The sequence below is a fragment of the Lichenostomus cassidix genome, chromosome 7 (genome assembly GCF_008360975.1).
Source record: "Lichenostomus cassidix isolate B80296 chromosome 7, HeHo_3.0, whole genome shotgun sequence".
Lineage (NCBI taxonomy): Eukaryota > Metazoa > Chordata > Aves > Passeriformes > Meliphagidae > Lichenostomus > Lichenostomus cassidix.
Window position 1 is genome coordinate 11743143 of NC_139488.1, and position 22198 is coordinate 11765340.

Here is a 22198-nt window from a genome sequence, read left to right on the forward strand (position 1 = left end):
AGGATGGCTGCTCACAGGGGCCCAGGGGTGAGTGAAGTGTTGCACAGCACTGAGGTGTCAGTGTTCCTCCCAGTCCCAAAGCTGGCAAGATCGGTGCTGGATAGGGGAATATCTGCGCTGAGCTGCCTCCCATAGTACAGATATTCCTCTTCTCTGCTGTATTAAAGACTTGACAGGGAGAGTAAGAAATTTCCTGACAACAGAATAAGGTCAATGCTTATGACTGGGAAGCTGAAGAAACCATGGACTGCACCAAAACAGGCCACAAAAGGCCAAGACATGGGTGAGGCCTGGACAAGAATAAAGATGGGCCTGGAACAAAGGCAGGCAAGGAGGGAGAGTTCATAGGCAGGTAGAGCAGAGCAGAAGGCAACAAGAAATGAGAGTATTGGACAGTCAGCTGCAACCCTTAAGGCTGCCTGTACCCCCATAAAATGGGGAGGCAAAAACATGGTGCAGGGATACAGCAGCCACTCCTGGTCAGAACAGGAGTTCGTGAACAACTTAATTTCTCAGGGTAGATTTAAGTGTTCTCAAATGTACCCTTGCAGCAGCATTCCCCTTTCTGGACAGGGAAATGAAGACGTGGAGACTAAAGCAGCCTGCTTAAACTCACAGGAAGCCCATGGCATAGCACAGGAGTAAAAGCAGAAAGTCACCACCCTAATCTGGCATTCCTGCCTGTAAACCTTTCCAAGTGGAGCTCCTTGGACAGGCAAAATACCACACAGTCGCTACTGTCTCCCCTGCTCTTGTGGGTCATTGGTCTACCTGGCTGCTAAATGAGTGTGTGCTTCTGTGTACCACTCCTGCTATTCAGGAGAATGTCTTGCTGGAATGAAAAGGAGAGGGCAGGTGCAGGAAACACCAGTTGAGGGCATTATAGGGACAGGTTTTTGCTAAGCTGGCAGAACAAGACCTGTGTTGTAGAGAAAGAAGAGCTCCAAGGATACAAAGACAAAGCAGGGAAGTTGCATTGAACTAAACCAGGATGCACTTGCAGAGATTAATAGCTGCTTCCTGTCCCATATAATATGTCTTCTCCTTGCAAACATACACAAAGGATTTTCTGGAAATGCGTATTTTACTCCTCCTCACTCCTGTCCAATTTCCCCTGGGTTTCAAGGCACAGGTGCAATTGAATAAATGGCTCAAATCTACATTAAGTGAGATCAAACACAATTCAAGACACCATCCAGAACTGCACAGCCAATGAAGGCCTTTTCATTGTTTTAGTAGGATTCAGATCCCAGTTAGATAGTTTATTTACAGTGTAACAGAATAACAGCAGTAGAGTGAAGTAGAACAACCTGGAGGAATCCGCTTACACTCATTGTCTGCTAGTTTCAAATGCTAGCAGAATTAATAATAATTTAAAAAAGCGGGGGGAAGGTGGTGAGAGACTATCTCCATACTAAATTATAGGTGTGGAAGAACAAGTTTAAAGAGAACTGGCTTGATGAGGTCTGATGCAGTCATTCCCTGCTTGGTGCAGGAGTTAGGCCTGAAGGAGAATAAATTGGACAAAGATTTGCAGACAAGATGGTAGCTCTTAGACTGAAGATTTGCTTCCAAGACCTTACTTGCTGAGTTTCCATCTCTTTCATACCTCACCTTCAGCTGTACTAGTCTGGCTGAAGTTTCAAGAAATAGATCCACTGCTCTCTCCTTGCCTATCCTATCTCTGTCACTGGAAGATAGGAAACTCTGAGTTTTCCTCCTTTCTAGAGGATCATCTCAGTTCAGCCTGCCAAGCACAAGCTGCTCACTGAGATTTCCTTCACGTGGGGTCTCAAAAATCCCCTTTCTCATGACAAATCTCTGCCTTGACCATCCCTCCTTTACATGCTGCAACTACTTTTTTTGTGGTACCCATATCTTCTAAGCCATAAACCAACTTTTTTTTCCACCTTTCTATTCATTTCTCCTTGCTTTGGATATCAATGACATTTCAGTTCTCCCCTCTGAGTTGTTGTTTTGTTTTTATTCAAATATTGTCTTCATATGCAACAAAGCTGGCGGCATTATTTGCTAGTAGCAAAGAAGAACTTTTAAAGACACTTAAAAAGCAAAACCCACACCAGAGGCCAGGTCCTGTGCTCCTAGTAATAATTGTTTTGTGCAAGTTTAATGATTATTCTTTTAAGAAGAAAAAGAAAGAATATGAACAGAAACTGATTAACAGGAAGAATGAAATGCTGAAAACAGGGTGGATTTTCTGTATCAGAAGTGTGATTCAAAAGAGGGAGAAGGAATGCCAGTGATCTTGTTACAGTGCAGCAAGACTCTGGAGAAAGAACTGTATTGACTTCCTAGCTCTGCCATGGCAAGAATGACCTCGGGTATTATTTAATTTCACTGTGGCTTAGCTCTCTATCCGTAAAGGGTGATTGCTCTTTCTTTGACTTGCAAGGTTGTGCTGAGATGTTTTGATCCTATAGAGATGGTGCTCAGAGGAACACCTCGGAAAAGTTTCTTTTGTCAGAAGAGAAGCAGTTACTGGTGAAATGTTAAAAGGAAAAGGCCGAAATCATGAAAATTTCAAAACTACCAAGCCCTGAGGAAACAAGGGTAAAATCCTTTGTGGAAGCTGTTTCTTCAAAACAGAGTTGTGTGGTTTAAGAAGTGAGGAGTCTCCACATATCTTTCTTGCTCTGCTTGTGATAAACCTTTAATACCAGGATATTTGCCTAAGTGGAGAGGACTGGGTGGGTGTCTGTACTGAGAATTTTGTGATTCCAAACCTCACCTGAATAAAATAATTTAGCATAACAAAAGAAGCTCAGCAGTGAGGTTCTCAAGGCTGCTGCCCTGCACATGTATGAGCACACAGGCCCTGCTTTGTATCTGCAGTCCATGGACTGCTTGTACAGTACAAGCATCGATTTGAAGGTGAGATAGAATAGCACAGTGTCCATGGCTTGGCTTCAGTAAAAGACCTTCCCAAATATTGGGGGAATAATTTCCTTTTATTGTTCTCAAGATTCTTCATTGGCTGAAAATGAGTCTAGCAGTTCTCAACCTTGTATCCACAACACCTTGGAAAAAGCTACATCGTTCGTTATTTGCACCTGTGTGTACCATTACAGTTCGCTGTTTCAATGCCTTCTTTTGCAGACACCTCCTGAGACCTCTTGGCCCCATTTCACTGTTTCAGTGACCAGCATGCATCTGGGCCTGTAGTATTGCAAATTGCCTCGAAAATTGGCCCCTTAGAACTGGAGATGGGGGCAGTGTAGTAGCCCTCAGAAGAATTTTAGCTGCATGCTTCTTAAAGTGGCTCTGAAGAACGTTGGGATAGATGTTCATGCTTGCTTTTGCCTCAGTCCATCTCATCATGGCCAGAGAACTTCCCACAGCCACAAGTAGGAGACATTGGCCCATGCTGAGTCCCAGCCTGCCTTCTCCAGCAGTGTGGGAAGGGGAGGCTGCTCCAGTCCTGCCTTCCCAGCAGCATCTCCCAGTCACAGCTGCTGGATAATGGACAGCAGCCCCAGGTTTTGCTGCGAGAACTTAATCTACACTGTCGTCCCTCATTACTGCCACTCAGTGCCGTCGTGTCCAGCTACGAAGGGTCACAAGATGACATGAGAGAGGTCGTGCAGGGGGTGTACAAAAAGGTCTGGCAAGCATCGGGAAATACGGAAAGGCTAAAAAGAGAACAGCTACCCAAACGATGCTCCACGCAGCTCGGTGGGGATGGGGTTGAATGCGGCTGGGTTCACACTAAGTTTTCCCGAAGGTCACTCTGCAATATGGTAACTCCCAGCCCGGCTGTCAGTGCCCATAAAGGCAGCTCTCCTCACAGGGCGGGGGTGGGGAAGGGAAGGAGGTTTGTTTAGAAGCATTAGTGCGCCCCTCCCCCGGGCCCATTAGTGGCCCTTATTAAACCAACACAGACAAAAGGCAAAGATGCCCTCGTTAATGGAGAGTCTTCGATAATTACTCTGCTCTGCCGCTTCTTTTGGGGCCTGAATAGCCTTTGAATAATGTTTCTCTTGCTGTGGTTGCAGACAATACCCTCGCAGACTGCTTTAAGCGGTGCCAATCCCATTAGCAGAAGAATAGCAGAGCTTTCTGGTTGTGTGGGTGTGTGTGCTCACGGGAGGACAGCGGGCTCGCAGTGGGAACTGGCTACGCTGCCCACTACTTCGCTCGCCTCTCCTGCCGTCCAGGGCTCAAGGAAGTAAAGCAGGCAAGTGCTGGGCAAAACTCCATCTTGGAAACCATCTCCCTGTTTAAGCAGCCCCCTTGCCAGGGGGCTGGTGAGAGCCGTGTTGCTTCTCAGGGCAGGAGTGCAGAGACAGGCGTGTCTGCTCACTAGAAGGGAAGGGAAGAGCTGGGAGGCAGAAACCCCGCAGGACTGGAGTGCCTCCAGTGTTTTCCAGGCGCAGCTCTTCTCACACCCGCATGAAATTCCAAAGGGGATGGAGGCCCAAGAGTCCCCAAAATCAGAATCAGGCAGTGCTGCTGCTTTACTATACAGAGGAGATGAGACACTCACTGCTCTGCATCCAGTTGATTACAGAGCATGAAAATGGCTATACCACCCAATTTTGGGAGGGTTAATTTTGTGCTGCACACCCCAAGCAGGAAGCTAATTAGTGTGTTCAGTGGGTTGCTATCAACCAAACTTGGAAGAGTTGGGATAACTCTACCTGAGCCTTTCTCTTTGATCTCCCCTTCTGCATGATAAGTGAAAATAGTGTATAGCTGGGCTAGCTGTGGTGTTTAATTTAATCATCTGATGATATTTATTTTCACAAACATGAGCTCAAGGAACAATTATCAGAAAGGCTTCATCTTGTGCTGTACGTTCTAGTTAATGGCCTTTTTTGAGGAAATAGCTTCTATGTAGGGAGTCAGTAATTAAAATGTGTGAAAAAAGGCCACTTTTTCAGAGGTAGTGGAAGACGGTGGGTTTAATGCTTGGCTGGTATGAGCTGTCAAGTCTGTCAGTGGCCACAATAAATAGGCATTGCTCTTTCCACATCATGCCAGCAAAGGATGTGCCCAGAGGGTTGTTGAAAGTTTCCCAGTTTGAGAAAGATGTTCAGATTCTTGTTAACAAGAGCCAGACTTAGGGATACATGCTACAATGATCTGGTCTTCGAAAGATGATTCTGCAGTAGTCATGGAAGATGTTCAGATTGAAGGAGCACTTGGTCTTGCAAACTTCCCCACAAGGAAAGCAGCTAATTCAACTTTCTAGTATTACTAAAGAGACTCATATTTCCCCTCGTTCAGTGTAACTCTCTAATTTTGCAGACCCATAATCTTAAACACTGAGGAAAAACTGACATTTAACACATTCCAAGTAGCAGGAAAATGAGTTCCTTTATGTCTTTGTCACATGGACAAATAAGGTACACATTTTTGACTTATACAGGTGACTACCATATGGTTCCATGCACAGTTCAGTGCTGGGCCATGTGCTGATGGTTGGTGAGCAATGGAGACAAAGCTGGAAATCAAGCTGCGTGGAAGGTTCTTGATACGCAGCCACCACGATGTCTTAAACTAGTATATCCTACTGGAAACAGCTTGTGATTTCATGTTGGGGGACAGTGATATGCTGAAACAATGAAAATTGCAAAACCTGGAACATGCATTCTGAAAAATAAATATAGTAATAAAACCAAAAAAAATTCAAAGTTTCTTATTTCTTCAGAAATGAGAGTGTTATTCTGCAGCTTTGAAAGATAATGTTGATAATTGGTTGGCTTTCTTTTTTCTTTCTCTGTTAGCACACAGACTGCAGGAAAGAAAGTCTCGACTAGAGAAATCAACTAGAGGAATCAGAAGTAAGGAAGGGATGGATTTTTATACAGCACACACTGCCTGCCTGCTCCTCTCCCCTGACACTTGTGTCCCCACAGGTAATGGACTAACACGCCCTGTGCACAATTTGGTTGGGCCTGGAAGGGAAACTTTTAGTTTGTAACTGGAAGAGAGGCAAAGTTCTGAAACGTTGTCTGACGCAGGAGTCATAGAGAGTCTCTCTCCTTCCAAGAAGCCCAAGAGATAAATTACTAAGTACCATTTGAGAAAAGTCTGGATGGTGATAAATAGCATGGCAGGTAATGATACTGCCTTGTCCTTTGTGGGATCTCAGTGCATACAGCTGAATTGGAATAAAAAGATCGGTCCTTGACTGTTACTCAGTGACGAAGCCATTCCTCTTTGGGAGCAGGACCTAGAATGTATGGTGGTCTAGTAATGTTATTTGTAAAGGCCAAAGTTAATTAATTTTCAATCAGATTAACTGGTATTTTTTGTGCCAAAGGCTCTCATTCATCCTCGCTGTCACTGAAGTTAGATAACCCATACAAATACAACTTTGTTAATTATGCCAGTTGCATTTTGCACTCTGCACTAAATGGTTTATGTGTGAGGAGATGATAAACTACTGATGTAAGCTGACCTAACACCTGCCTTTGGCTGTGGATTGTGAATCCTCTTTATGGTTTCGATTCAGCACCACATCTTCGTGTGGTTCCACTTCAGCACGAACCTGATCTCTGCTGCTCAGCAGAGCACCACCGACTCCCCCGGGGCTCAGCCAGCGAGACACCACCACCACGCCCGTGAGTGCAGACATGTGCATGGGGCTACTCAGAGGTGGTCTGCGTACACAGGACGGCAAAATCCAAGTGCATGCCTAATCTGGATGGGGCTGTTTTTTGCTATGAGGTTATTTTTACAGGAACAATATTGCCGGGTGGGTTGCCATGCTACCTGAAATAACCCATTTGTAATTGTTTTGTAACTCTTTGTTTTCCTTGGGTAACAGGTTCTGCTGGAGATCCTTTGCTGCCCTGTGGCGATATGGATTCATGTACCATGCTGCTCCCTGCACCCTTCACGCCTAGGTAAACGGGCTTGCACTTGCGACTCTTAGAATCTGGTTAGCGTTTTGCGTTTCCCACCTCTCCTGAAGTCCAGTGCCAGCTCCCCGAGAATCTCGGCCGCCTTAAACTTGAAAAGGCGCAACTTTACCCTAGTGTTTATACAGGAAAGCCTGTGGTTTTCCTATTGCTGTATTTTTAAGGGAAGTGAGACTGGCGGGTTGCCGGGCCTGGCGGCCGCTCCGAGCGCTGGCGCAGGGCGGGCGGCTCGGCCGGGGCTCGGCGGGCGCGGCGCTGGCGGCGGCAGGAACCTTGGTGCGGCGGAGCCGTTTCCCGCGGCGGCCGGGACGGCTTTGCGGCAGGACGCGGCGGCAGGAGGGGCGCTGGGCGCTGGGCGCCGGGCCGGGCCAGCGCGGGGCTCCTCCCGGAGCAGGGGCACGGCGCGGCCCCGGCGGCAGGTAAATAAATCCTCCCTTCGCGCCGCGGGCGGGGCGGGGCCCCAGGGGGCTCCGGGGCGGGCGGCCGGGCCGGGCTTCCCGCAGCCTTCACCGCGCTGCCCGCCCGCCCGAGCGTACGGGGCGGTGTGCGAGGGCCCGGGCGCGGCCGCGGTTGCTTTTATAGCACAAACACGCCTGCGGTCATGTGCCCGTCTGGAAGGACACGTTCCCCTCCGCATCAAATGGCCCCCTGCTTTCGTTTCTCCCACCCGGCTCATGGTCTCAGCAGGAATTTGGGTGCTCCCCGAGTCAGACTCCACTGTGTGTAGGCTCAGGATGCTGACATCCCTCTGTCTTGTAATAGCCTAGAGTATGACATAATGCTGTGCTCTTCTTACCTTGCAGTAAAATTGCTTCTTTTAAGGAGCAGGCACCCAGGCACAGACAGTGGAATTATACCTTCTGGAAACAAATAGGCCTGACAACCGAGTCTCTGTTATGTGGGAATGAATGTGAGCTATCTGGAGTATCACCAGAAATGCTAGGGTCGCTGGCAGTGCGAGGTAAGGGATGGGAGGAAACTCGAGTGTGCGTTTATGTACAGCATCATGACTTGCTCCTGATCTTTTCTGCAAATATGCACAAATGGCCCTCATCCCACAAAGTTTTACAGACAAATCTCATTTTCAGCACTGCATGCTCTACTAAGTGACTACAAAATGTCACAGTATGTAAGAATAAGAAAGCATCTGAATCTTAGTGGGACCAATGCTCATACACGTTAAGCAATGGTAGTTTTCATTTTGCCACCTTTATGTCATATTCAAAATTAATGAATTCAATTTGGGATTTAAAAAATCAGAAATCTAAAATGTGAAACAGGACACTATATTGTAGAATGAAAGTTCTCATCAGTCTATAGTAGCTAGATACATCATTCCTGCAGGACCTTATCAGACTGAAGTCGCATTATGTGTTAGCATTTTGGTATCAGATGCCTTGAGGTTTCTACAAGGCTTCTGCTAAGATTTTCTGTAATGAAGTAATGATTCTGCTGAGATTTTCTGTAATGAAGATGTAGTTCAGTTTAGAAAAGAGCAAGCACTTGTGCTGAGTAGTCTCACAACTCTGCAGTGAGACCATCCCACAGGGTCAGCTGTTGTGGCAGGGCTGCCAGGACCTGAGCATTTGAGTTGCTGTGGTAGATTGCTGAACTTCAGCATTATTTGGATCAATGCTTCTTGTCCTTCCCCTGCCAATTGATGTGACAAACCTCTGTGGTCCTGGCTGTTTCAAAAACGAGGGAAGAACTTAGTTTGAGATCTGAAATGAGTTTGTTATTAAGCGCTATATTTCCATCAATGTCAGCATGCAACCACTAATAGTTACAGGAAGTCCAGGTCTCACTGTAGAATGGTCTGTACTATCCTAGTGAGTTCTTTGGGTACCACAGTTGGAGAGAGGAGTTAGCTCCAGTTGCAGATCAGGGCTATTCAGAAAGCTCTCTGCAGTACAGATTTGGATGTCAAGTGTATTTTTTGACAGCTGTGCCAAGATCTCAGGACTGAAATGGTCTCTTGTGTTCTTGTGGGAGATGCTGAGTTTCTTAACTTCTTTTGGGCGTCTGGGGCAGTGGAAGCTGTTATTCCTAGCTGTGCCTTTTATTTTTGTTCACAGCTCAAAAAGGACAAACTGAAAATATCTTAATTTCTGAACTTAAAACAAAAGTCAAGCATTTAAGGACTGTCTTTCCTCTTCAGCCTAGTCCTAGAAAATGTGCGGTGAGGAGATACTTTAAAAAATTCAGTTTGTGTTAAGTAGAAGTGGTTATTTTTTTTAAAGAAAAGGTTTTTTTCACCTGATATATACAAAGTTGCCTCACTTCCTAGCAGGAGTTGGCCTGCTCCGTAGAGGAAGATGCAGTTAGAAGTATTAGACTGAGTCATGTTGTTTGTTGTTTCCTGCTTGTCTAGTTTAATCATGTTTCCTCTTGTCCTGGAGGAGTTTGTATCGCCCTGCTTGGATACCCTGTTCCATGACAATTTCTGTACTCTGCGCTGAATTCAGGAGGTTTTGCAGTGTCTGTGTGCCTGGCAAAACAGGCAGCATTCTTGTAGATAAGGACAACGTGTAAAATCCAAGTCATACAATTTTAGACAAAACTGGAATATAAGCACAGAAATTGTTCACTCCTTTGGGTTGTTATTTGAGGGTTCGTGTGTGTTTAAGACCACATCCATGTCTCAGTCCAAATTATTGCACTGCTTTGTTCTGTTTGTCCCTGTGGATTTTGCAAAGTCAGGCAGCCACTAGGCAGCATGCAGAGGGGGGTGGTCTGGATTTCAGTCTGATGTGACCTAAGAAAGTGCCTTAGTGCTGATGGGTTTGGCTGGCTGCAGCCTGGACTGTGTGTCACTAGTTACTCCTCTCTGGTCAGTCTGCTTGGCTCTTTGTTCTTTTCCTTTCTAAAGGTCCTTCATGCTTCCTCCCAGTCCAGCTGCTGAGATTTTAAATGGTTACTCATCCTCAGGAAGTGATATAGCCCTTCATTACTTGGTGGTGCTCCCTAGCCAGGAGGGATATGTGTCAGATGGCGGCAAGGCAAACGAATTAGCGATAAAGATCTTGGGAGAGCTGTCCAGCAGTCAATTGGAAAAGAAATGCTTCTGGTGGTCTGTCTTGTTCCACTCCCAGGTGCTCTTCAGCCTCTGGCCCTGTTTTGTTCTGGTGCAGGCTGTTGTCTCTTTGCAGCTTAGCGTTTCTTGTGTTTTAATCACTGTTTCCAAATGGCAGTTAAAGATAATGTGTATTGTAAGCACTGTTTATTGTGCATTGCTGTGTGCTCATCACTGCATGAGCTGTTCTGGAGCTGTGATGTGTTAGCTCTCCACAGGGAGGGATGCCTGGGGAGCTTCCTTGTTTGAGACACTGGGTGAGATCAGCAGCTGGGGAAAATCTGTGCTTCACAGAGCCAGACTCATGTGTCCTTGCTAAGGCTCTGTTTCCTCTCTCAGAACATGGCATTCTTTTTCCTACCTGGTTTCATCTCTTTCTTCAGTTCATTTTTTCTCACTTGTTTTGTTTTGTTTTCTGTCAAGTAGAAGAGATCACTTCTGTCTTTTAGCTTGACTGTAATTAGGCACCAAGTTAATTGCGGCTGTTCCTGCTGTTTGCCTCTCCCTAGGTCTAGCAGACAGGATGTGGGAGCTCTTCTTCACTGATAAATGTTGGCAGTTAATTCCATCCTTAAGGGCAATGAGACTGGCAAACAGGTGGTTTGCAACACGGAAGTGGTTATGCTTACATTCAGCTCTCCTCTCTTGACCATTTAGCCAAGTATTCCTGACCAGGATGTATCTTTCTCCAGTTTTTGTGAGTTTTTCCTGAATATTGTCAGTGCTTTTGTGCAGGAGTATCAGTCAAAAGGTATTTTTGTGAGGCTCTTTAAAGTTGGGATGGTCTGAAAAAGTTAACTAGTTAATTTCTCACTTTGGGGAAAGAGACCTTTGAAGAGGGGCTTTGAAAATGTGATCTGAAGACAATTGCCCAGGTGATGTTGAACCAACCATTGGCTATCATATGGCAATCTTTTGAAACTGTGATCCCCTGTGTATGAAAATTTCCTGTAGTTTTCTCTTCTTTGCAAGGCACTGTAAATTTCTTCCAGCTATTGAAATGGTGAATCTAACAAGCTTGTGTGCTCTGTCTCACTTGATGTACACAGCAGTAGGTCATCTGGGGTTTTGGAATCACTTGGGAAAAGGCTTGCCTTGTGTTACAGGAACAAAATACAGCCAGGAGACAGGAGAACATGATAGCTTACAGAAGGACAGTGTCCTGGCTGATGCTCACTGTCTACAGTTGTTGCTTGTGAAATTCCTCCTTATCAGTTGCCTCTCCAAGATGAGTATGACAGGCAAGCAGCAGTGCAGCTTTCAGTTGCTGCTCAGGGAAGTGGCCACTGTGTTTCCTGGGGTTCATAATCTCTTGGAGTGGAAGTGTTTTGAACCAGGACTGCTCTTTGATTACATCTGTGTGGCACACAGTGCAGCAGGTCTGACTGGGGACACTGTATGCTGGGGCTTCATCCACAGCAGCTATGACACTGTGCTGCTGTACAGCTGAGGGAGAGGAGGCTTTGCCTGGCAGAGAGACCAAGATGCCATAATGCTTTGAAAGAGCTTCTGGGCAGAACGAGATGGAGCATGTTTGCTGGGTAGGCCTTGTTATACTGGAAATAAAGAAAGCATCATCTGTTGTATAGTTACAGCAGGGGTGCTGGAAAGTGGCCACTCCACAATACCTGTCACTGTCAGCTCTTCAGCTCCTTGTGCAAGCAGTCTGTGCCAGTGATGTGCACAACTGCATGGGCAATGCTAAAGGCTGTGTGTGTAACAGCCATCTGTGCATCCTTGTTCTCCCTTCTGCCCACTCAGGTGTGCCCACCTGACAAATACAGCTCCACTTCTTAACTAGTAGGTAGCACCTAAGTCATCAGCTTCAAAACTTCTTCAGGGATTCTGCACCGCAGAGCCTGGTTTTCAAGGACGGTCATTGACCTAAGTGTGTCCTGTTTAGATTCAGGGCAGTACTTGTCTGATGTGACCCACAGAGCAGGTCAGAAATTCTTACAGCAACAAAACCTGTAGGTTGTGATTGTTTGAGGTGCCACTGGAAGACATTTGGGTCACAGTCTGAGGCTACTCAGACTGACAGAAAAGCTTAGTAAGTACTTAGCTGCTCCAGTCCCAGTGGATTGTATTCAAAGAAACAGTGCATCCACCTCTTCCTCAAGTGACCTGTTTTTCAGATCAGGGGTTTGTCACAACCCAGAAGCTGGACTGTAGTGGTCCAGACTTGTGGCATAACAGAAATAAATGTCCCCAAGGAAGCTTGAATTTGCTCAGCTACCCAATTGTTACCCAACTAAAAGAATCTCTGTTTTCCTTCTTGGCATTGGAGTTTTAGCCCACACTTGTAATGCTGTGTGAGATAAGCAGAGCTGGTTCCCACAGCAGGTTCCATTGTGTTGAGAAGGGGATAGGGCAAACTCCCCAGTGCCTGAGGCACCCCTGCTCTCTGTTTGCATACAGGTAGCTTGTAAAAAACTCCTTTTGTGCTCTTAAGATAAAATTCTCAGAAACCCAAATCTTTGCCAGGAATTTGAGTCCAAGGGTCATTAAGAATTAATGAAACTTGAGGGACTTTTAATATTACCTGTCTTTTTCTACCTTTTACTGAGTGAGAGCTCCTGTAATTTATGCATTTCCTCATGAACATCATTGATTATTCCTTTCTAATTCTCTCTCCAAATACCAGAGAAAAAGGGAAGTCTCTGTTTATCTGTTGTGTATCAGTTCTTGTGTTACACATCTCTATTACCTGGGATAGAGGTAGGAAGTACTCTAAGCACCAAAATCAAAAAGATCACTTACCAAGTTGTGTGATGTCTCCTGTTCTTCCTTCCTGCTTTCCTCCTTTGCTTCACAGTGTTTTCAGATCCATCTCACATTAACCACTTGTGCCGTGGCTAATTTGGAGGGACCTATGTGGTGAAATTGGCTTCCTAGAGAGGACAAGGGACTGAACTTTGCTTGCTACTCTGTTAGTAGCAGGGTGACTTTGGACTTGTTTCCTGTCCAGTATTGAACAGCAGTTTAAGATCTGCACTACTGCTTTGTCACATCTAGTGGAAATTACCTACACAGTTCAAAAAAGAGAGAAGGAGAATAACTGGCCAATAGGCAGGATGGTGGCACAAACTGTTTCCTTAGAAAACCCAACTGAAAGGTGTTTCTTTTATATATACACTTCCTGTATGGATTTGTGAACCTACTGGATCTCTTCAGTCACTGGTTCCTAAGCACATCCTGGGTCTGGCTTTCCCTCCTGCCAGAGCTTGACTGAACAGTCCTGAATGTCGTGTGTGAGCTGGGGCTACACGATGGGTGTCTGTTGTGGTGGCACGTATCACCTGCAAGATTACTTTCTAGCCTTACATTTTCTGCGCTTTTTAAATTTTGCCATGCCATGCTTGGATATTTTCCAATAACCCATGAGGATCCAGAAAACAAATCAGGAAATTAAATGATCTTTTCCAGAGTATGTTCCTTGGCATTTGTCATTCATGATTTTTCTCTGCCATCACACCGTGCTGTCACCTAATTTAAGCCATGTGGCTTCTCCAAGGGAGGTAATCTTTACTAAACTGAACTTCAGTGTCTCGTGTGCTATGACCAGTAATCCTTGCTGTTTACCTCAGCCATGTGAGTAATGGGGCTACTGTAAACCTGTGATAGTAAAGACTTTACTCATGTTGTAAGTGCACATTAATTATCTGATTGCTGTATGTTCATGCTGGGCAGACATACAGAGAACTGTTTTTCAGCTGCTGCAATCCCTGTGTCCAGCAGTTTTTGCTCAGTACAGTGCAGCATGCTTCATCCTTTTTTCAGTCAGACTTGTTCCCAGGGGCCTGGATGAGCACAAATCCAGGCTTATAGTTGCCCATAGCTTCATCAGCCTTTAATAGTTTGGGCAGCTGCTTCTTTCTTCCTCTCATATTCACTGCCTTAGAATGAATATCTTTGGAAAATCTAAGGTGTCTCAAGAAATAATATATAAGGCAATACATCTTACAGTAACTTAAAAGAAGTTTAACTTATCCCATTGTTTCCCTTTTTTTCCCTTCATATGAAGTGATTTTTACTGCTTTCCCTCCTGTAGGAGATTCTAATGGAACTGTTTGCTGCCATGTCAGAGTTTGCTTTTGTTTGGCACCAAATCCATGCAGACATCTGAATTAAATTTTTGTTCAGTGCCACTGTCAGAAAGTGCCTAACAGGGTTTATGGAGGATACGTAATTGCAGGATCCCAGCGCTAGTGGGAATTACTGGCCCAGCTCTTGGTGATGTAGGAAAGGATGAGTTCACCACCACTGATGTCACCTTTCACATCTTTATTGAGCAGGGCAAATAGACTAGTTTGGAAGGCATAAATGCTGCAGGTTGTGAACCATGTGATGCAGGGGCCTGTCATCTTCTCATCACCATGTGATTCAGCATCCTACTGGATATGAGGTCAGTTTGTAGTTTGGCATCACCACATTTGGCTGGGTGACACTGGACAGTTCCAGTCTCACAGGATCTAGGGAAACGTTCAGCCACCTGAAGCCTCCGGCATTTATAAATGAACTTGTTAAATGTAAGTGTCAATTTTTCCCCTTGCTTTCCACCCTTTCTAGTGTTTTAAAATAAGGAACAGAGCAGCAGTATATCTGCTGTGACTGGAATGCTGCAGTGGCAATGTCACAAGCCCTTCTGGAGTGATTGCCACTCCAGTTGTGTGAGGGAGTGCAAGGCTTGCAAGGCTGCATTCTCTGCCAATCCCAATGGGGCAGCTTCTTTGAATGGACCAGGCTGTAGTCTTCACTGCAGGCCTGTGGTTATGTTAGTGCTGGTTTTGTTCAAGTGAATGCTTGTTCCAGTCTGCAACTTCAAAATACCATTCTTGCTTTAAAAATATGCCACAGAAGGATGTAGAATGAGTGGATAGGTTGCACCACATTATGTCCCTAAGGCTGTTCCTTGAGCTCCCAGACTCTGTGGTACCAGGGAGCAGAACACTGTTCTGGGGTTGCTGGCAGGAATGAGCTTCAAGAGTGAACTCCATGCTGCATTAAGCTGATGATGCAGATGTGCCCAAGGTGACTTAATTTCCCACTGTTGTAAACTGGCACAGTTGCACAGCTTTGCAAAGAGTCTGCTCCCATACTGTTCTGATTTGAAATAACTCCAGGTCTGTTTTGTTCAGCCCTCTGGTTGTGGTTTTGTCTCTACCTTCAGTGTCTTAGTCTATGTTCACTTACTGAAGCTGATCCTACCCTAGTTCACTATGAGACTAGCAAAATGAATCCTTGCAAAGAGTTAAGGGGAGAAAGATCTCACACTAAAGGCTTGATGTTCCAGAGTTGTGTATGTGATTAGTTTTTGCTTTTGAAAGTTATCTACTTGAAGTGTCTTTGTGGAGTTCATAGTCTGAACTGTAGATCTGTTAGGAGGGAGGGTGAGCTGCTGCTTTTGAGCACAACTGAGCCATGGCTGGCTACAACTGAAGCAGGGGTGGGAGGAAGCCACAGGGGGACTGTGGAGGGGATTGGCTTGTGCTACAGAATTCTGTGCCACCTTCTTGGGGGTCTGCTGGACACCTTCCTCTCTCCCTCTGGCTTGCTGTAGGAAAGGGTGCCTATTTAAGCAGCTTTCCTAATAGAGGTTAGGCTAATAGACTGTTCTGGATTAAAAACCCACCACCTTAAATAGAAGTATTATCTGCTTTTGATGCTGTTTAATAGATGTTTTTTCCTGCTAAGTGTAAGTCTTCATGGGTCCTGGTAGCACTTCAGCAACATTCACAAGCTAATGAGACACTAATTATCAGCCCAGCCCAGGCTAATTAGTTTTGTTAAGAGTGTATTAATCTAGGCAGAGCTCTGAGCTAATGTAGCTTTGCTACTTCTAGGATTTGAGCTGGTGTGTTCAAAACTCTGACTTTAAGTTGCTCTGCATGTACAGGCTCTGACTGCTGCAATTTGTCTGAGATGTGAGGGCTGTTCTCCTGCCAGTACAAATGCCCAATCTCCAGGTCCCAAGAACTTGCAGACATTTGACAGGTTACCCCCATTTAAACATACCTACTGTGCATTTTCCTTCAGCATGGCAGCACTGGTAATGGAGCTTCAAGAGTGAGAAGTTAGGCAGCAGCAGACTTGGTGTGACAGAAGTCAGCAATGGGATATTCCCCTTATTGCACCACAGGGAGTAGAAACTCCCCTTCCTTCCTCCTTGCAGGTGTAAGCTCAGGTGGTCAATACAGCTTTTCAATAGTTCCAGCCTTAAAGCTCCTTGCTGGCTTTATGTTTTGCCCAGTTAGTCAACAGTTTAGAAGTGAAGATCAGCAGATTTGCAACGATGAAGGATATGGTATATTTTGTTGCTGGTAGGATGCATTGTCTCTCTAGGGCTTAGGTTGCTGCACGGCTTCACTTAGGTTCACAGTGATATTCTAGAAAGAAACTATGTGCAGTGCTCTGCAGTGGCCTCATAGCATTGATTTATTTGGCAAATATCACAGTTCTGTTCATGCAGATGGGCAGGCAAAGTAGCTGCTGTAAAACTCATGTTGGTCTCCATAAAATTGGGAGTTCAAGCAATCTAAGACAAAAAGGCAAACTATTTGAGGCTAGTTGGCCTATTTTACAACCCTGTCTTTTGTCAACATTTTCTTAGAGCCATAAGGGAAACTGTATGAAGCATTCCCTAGGTGGCTGCCTCTCAATGCAGCTTTCTGGTTAATAAATGGTCACGCTTTGGTTTCCTGTCATCTGGTGCCCCATCCTGCTCTCTGCAAGTTTCAGTTCAAGAAGTGATTATACACGGAGTTCATACAGAGTGAACAACAGAAACCACAAAGGGTTTCTTCATACACAGTAATATTGGTGCCAATTGGAACAGAAGGTTAGACTATGACTGTGAAAGGAGTGATGTGATTAAATGTACTTATCTGGGAAGAGACTCTTACTGATGTGATGTTTTGCTTTGCTTTACAGGTACTCTTCATCACTATGAACTTGTGTCATACAGGGACCATAGCCCACTTGATCTCAGTGAGTGTTAGGTCTTCCCTCTGAAGACAAATTGATTTGATTACTTCTACCACTATGGGTTGGGGTTGGTGACTGTATTTGCCCACCACCTCTAAGTTAATGGTGTGCCAAGGACAGATGTGAAGCAGGTCTTTCTGTCGATATTGATGCGGTGTCTTCCTAACGCATCGCAACACCCTGAGCCCACTGGCAGCAAAGGATATGGAGGCTCTTGAAGTGGATGACATTAGCCCTGCCTTGGAAGTGACTGAAGACTTTTTCAATAGTTTTGATACTAAGCTTGAAAAGATTGTGCAGCCCTCTGAGGTGTATGGTGTACAGGAGGTCCCTGAACTGGTTGGGCATGAGGTATTTGATCAGATAACAGAGAGCAGGAACCTGAGGAATGTTGCCTCCTTAGCCAAAAGTAGCCTCATCTGGGATCACTGCAAAAATGGCCTCTTGGAAACCAAAGCTCAGACAGCATTCCCTGCCAAAGACCAACACATGGTGCAGAGGAGAACAGCTCCTGACAACCTTGCTTGGGCAGGGGAAGGGGAGACCACAACTTTTAATATCTTCAAGATCTGCCAGCGAAGGAGAGATAGACCTCGCTCAGTGAATGACATCCTGGTGCAGAATGAGGAAGCCTCCATATTCAAACCAGGACACAACAGGTCACGCTCTGATATCAGCCATGTAAACTGGAGAGTGGTCTTCACAGGCACCTCCCTGCAGCAGCCACCTGCACCTGGTCAGGACAATAACTGTGCTCTGCTCTCCTACCTGGCATTAACCAAGGGAGAGGACATCCAAGGAAACACAGGTTTGTGCTGGTGCTTTATTGTTTCTATTTATATGAGGAGTTTCCTATTTGGTTTTAATATTTGTCTTGAAAGAGGAATTGGATGTTAAAAAACACAAACAAAACACCCAAAGCCCAACTGTGAGGTAACTCTTAAAAGGACAGAAATCAGTATAGCTCTGTTGTTTTTGATGTGGCTGTGTCTGTTTGCCTGCCTAAGGACCATTTCTTAAACTAATCTTGACTTCTTTTCATGGTGTAAAAAACTAAGCCTGTTTTACTTTTTGCTTCTATCTTATTCAGATTGACTCAGGAAAAAATTTATTTGCTATGTATTTCTGATAATTTCCTTAACTATTTATGCCAAACTTTAAAAAGAGCTTTGAATGCTAAAGCTATTGGGAGAATGGCAAATCCAAACAAAAGCAGTTTTCATAAAGTGAAAGAGCAGCCATTAAAAAGAGGCCATACAGAGCTTTACTGTGAGGTCTGAGATCTCTGCTCTCTTACTTTAAGTAATGCTGACTGTTTAGTCCATAAACAATTAACAGAAACTCAAGCACTCAATTTGTGCTTGTCAATATTAAGGCATCCCTGCCAGCTTTGTGTGGGGTACAGGAAGTGTTGTTATCAGATTGAGGCAGGCGTCTCCAGTGAGCCATATGAAGTGGTGTTTCAGCAAGTGATACATCTTCCTTTTCCTTTCCCTAGCACTGCACTGTAAGAGGTTCTGCTCAGGGCTTTGGAAACACTGACCCAGTGTCTCCCTCTCCACAACTTATTTTGTAGATGCCAGAAGTGGACTGGGCACTTAGGGAGAATAAAAGCAGCTAGTGCCATGATGATTTTTATAATTTAAATAAAGGTAGGGCTTAATGAAAAATCAAGAGATTGTGAAAGTGTGCATCTATGCATATGGTGGATTGACTCCAGTTATGAATAGGTGGCCTGTTTAGGCTTAAAACAAACTTTTTTGTTTTGGGTTTTCCAGGTAAGTCAGCTATATTGGAGCATGAAAAGCACGTGCCTAAGTGTTTGTATTTGAGGAGATGTGTGCATGTATAAATATATATAACATGTGAGGTTACCCTGAAGCCTCTCTTGTCCAGGCTAAACAGTCCTAATTCTCTTAGCTTTTCCTCATAGGAGAGATACTATGTCCGTCTAATCAACTTGGTCTCCTCTGGACTGCTCCAACAGGTCCATGTTTTTCTTGGGCTGGGGACCCCTGAGCTAGATGCAGCACTCCAGGTGGGATCTCACCAGAGTGGAATGGCGAGCAGAATCCCCTCCCTCGCTCTGCTGCCTACAGTGCTTGCATGCAGCCCAGGACACATTTGGCTTTCTGGGCTGTGGGTGCACATTGCCAGCTCATGTCCAGCCTCACTTCCACCAGCACCCCTGAGTCCTTCGTGGCAGGGCTCCTCTTGATCTGTTCATTTCCCAGCTTGTTCTGATACCAGGAGTTACCTGGTTATGCAGGTGCAGCACCTAGCACTTCATGTTGTTAAATCACATGGACCCGCTTCTCAAAGTTATCAGTGCTTGCTGTGTCCTCCAAGAGTCTTTCTGTGTGGACTGTTTGAAGGCAGGGGTACCTTCTGTGAGGAAGGAGGGCTTCTGTGCTCTGAAAATATAACTTTTTAACCTGTTTCCTCTACCCGTTCTGTTCAGCTGTTGTGCAGATTTTACAAGGTAGCCATGCTATTTCTTCTCTCTGTGTTTACAAGAGAGCCTTACAAAGAGTTTGCTGCTACTGTGAGCAGAGCTGAAAAGAGAAGCACAAAAGCAAGAAAGTAGGTTTTGCAGACATGTATCTGTGGCGATTCTCCTATCTGTAGTTATTCTCCAGAAAAGACTGAAGAACATATTTTGAGGTTGGATAAAACTTGGTGCATTGGTTGAAGGGGTCATAGGGGCTGCAGCCTTTGGAGACATCCCTTTTCAGGGTTTTAATCCAAATTAAATGAATGTTATGAGATACTGAGAGGAGCTTCAGCAACTCCTGTCAGTCCTCACTGCGGTAAAGGACTTCCCTCTGGAGCCTGCAGAGGTCTCCCAGTCCTCCAAAGCTGTCCCAGTTACTGCATAGCTTAACTCTTCACTATTTTTTTCCTCGCCTTCATAGTATACCCATTACTATGGGCTTATCTGTTCCTGCTGCTTGCTTTTTTACAGAATCATTTAGGTTGGAAAAGTTCTTTAAGATTATCTACTCCATTAACCCAGCACTGCCAATTCTACCACTAAACTGTAATACGAATAAAATGACACTGGATCCTTTCCATGTGCTGAGAAAGAAAAGGATGTGAAAAGAAGCTGTGCCTTTTGGGGCAGTATCTTCGTAGGCCTGCTGGTAGAAATGTTTATTTCTAGCTCATGTGCTGGAAATAAACCCTGTTTGTGCTATGGGGCACAAGCGGGAAGTGGAGCTAGCAAAGACAGAAGTTGTAAGCAAATTCAAGGCAGGCTCTTGTGTTTCTGGGCATGTGGCCTGGCAAACAAAGTGAGAATACTGCTTTTGTAGTATACAGTGAAAGCTGTTTTGGATCTTTAAAACAGTGTTACAAACACAGCAGGTAACTTGATGGTGGTGTGGATGTTATCATTCAAACACAGCCACTCCTGACAATGTGGGTGCTGTAGTACTTTTTCCAGGTAGCTGTTTTCTTTGCCTGCTGTGCCTGTGAGCTTAGGGAACTCTAGAGCTGTCACTGCATTGAGCACCTGCACCCTGACAAACTGAAAGATACAAATCTATAGACCCAGGTGGGAAAATAGGTGGGAAGAAAAGACTCTATTTTTAAGTAGGAAGATAGTGGACATTGTGGATCTGAGGCACAGTTTGTCCCCAGTCTGGCAAATCCCACCAAGAAGGTGACTAACCCAACCCAGTTTGAGAGCATTTTAGGTCCCAAACATGTCTGCTCAGTTTTATAAAAATCAGAGAGGAGAACTATTGACAAAAACTCTGTAACTTAGAGTCATTACTTACTAAGCATTAGTGAATTCAGAGAGGAGTAGCCCCTCAAGACACAAACTCTTCACTCACCAGGCATCTCTGCTTCTGCTCTTTTCCAAGTTCCTTGGTATTAATGTTGTCAGAAATGCTTCAGTGGTGGAAAATTGAGTAAGTTTTCCTGCCATGCCTGCTGAGCTGCAAGTACAATCAGTTGTTCCAGAGCATGTATTGTCTGGACATGCTGATACAACATTTGGTCTCTCTCCAGGGTGCTGCCTGCACCAGCTGCCCCCAAGTGTGGCGAGTGGTAGGTGGGTGCTAGCCTGTCGTGGTTTCAGTGCTATGTGAGGAGTTCCTAGCTGGGGCAAGTGGGCATTTTCTAAGGGAGAGGAGAGATGCTGAGGAGGATATTACTCTGTCCCCAGCTGCTGAGTCTCTCTTTGTTTTCCTCTGCCTTCTTCCACTTCTTTCCTTGAAATTATAACTCAAAATGGCTCAGATGTGGGCCATTTACTGTGATTATTTCCTTTATTTTTACTCTTCTTCAATTTACTCTTGCCTGTCTCCATAAGGAGGAAAAGAGATGCAGTTTCTGTTTGGAAGGTGGATAGAGAGATGGTACCATTTGCTCTCAGAGTAAAAAGGTATTATCTGGCACACTGCATGTGGAAGAGATAAAGGAGCAGAGATGTAAGGTGTGTGTGTATGTGTAGCATATGGATTCAACCTGTCTCTGCCAGCATCTATTGCCCTGACCTAACCAATAAGAGGCATTTGAATGTTAATCAAGGTGGCTGCTGGTTCTGTCCCAGTTTGAGCAAGAGCCATTGGAGCCAATTTCACAGAGCTTGAAGGGAAGGAGTGGGGTGAAGGAGGGGAGAGGGGGGTGCCTCTGTGAAAGACAGGGAGAGATAGCCTTTCTCTAACTCAACAAAAGAAAGCAAACCTGTGTGCAGATGAAGGAGGGGTGGCTGGGGGAAGGTTATGAGTTGTCTTATTACGGAGAAGCTTGAACTGTCATCTGTACTTGATGGAAGCGAGAGAGATTGCAGTTGGAGCTGCAGAAGCGCTGCCTCCCTGATTGGATTAATAGAAAGGGAAGATGACTCTAGAATGGCTGTCCATTATCTGCACTACAAAGGGATTAGTGTGGGTTTCAGAGAAATTAATGGCTTTTGAGTTAGCGCAGAAATACTAATGAATGTCAGGGCCAGAGATGTACGGTGAACAAAATTGGTTCTATTTTAGTGTGTCCATGTGTGTGCATATCTATCCATTTGGGCTATCAAAGTGTGCTTTTTCTCTACCATTCTGGGTTATAGATTAGGCTTTCAGTTTTCATATTTAGCTGAAATACTCTCGAGTAGTTTATTGATATGCAAGGTATAGTTATACTGACCTTTTTAGACCTCGTGCCAAAGTAACAATTTTTAAATTGTTGTTATGGTTTTAGCCATATCTGCAGGAGATCTTTGTAGATGGAGTGCTTTGAGCATGGTGTTAAA

The 22198-nt window shown here is 45.0% G+C and overlaps 1 protein-coding gene across 5 annotated transcripts in view; it reads left to right on the forward strand.

The window, feature by feature from the left end:
• The window catches only part of PLEKHM3 (pleckstrin homology domain containing M3), an 86398-nt gene that overhangs the window by 3630 nt on the left and 60570 nt on the right, over nt 1–22198 (forward strand). The window contains exons 2-5 of one of the 5 annotated variants that reach the window (XM_085066194.1): nt 5748–5879; nt 6479–6693; nt 6794–6872; nt 16891–17752. In XM_085066194.1, coding sequence (XP_084922320.1) covers nt 17149–17752 — 604 coding nt within the window. In that variant the 5' untranslated portion in view covers nt 5748–5879; nt 6479–6693; nt 6794–6872; nt 16891–17148. Of the gene's footprint in view, nt 1–5747; nt 5880–6478; nt 6694–6793; nt 6873–7175; nt 7307–7623; nt 7849–10467; nt 10558–16890; nt 17753–22198 lie in introns of those variants that run through there. The other 4 variants (XM_085066196.1, XM_085066195.1, XM_085066197.1 and 1 more) reach the window with 4 other exon arrangements.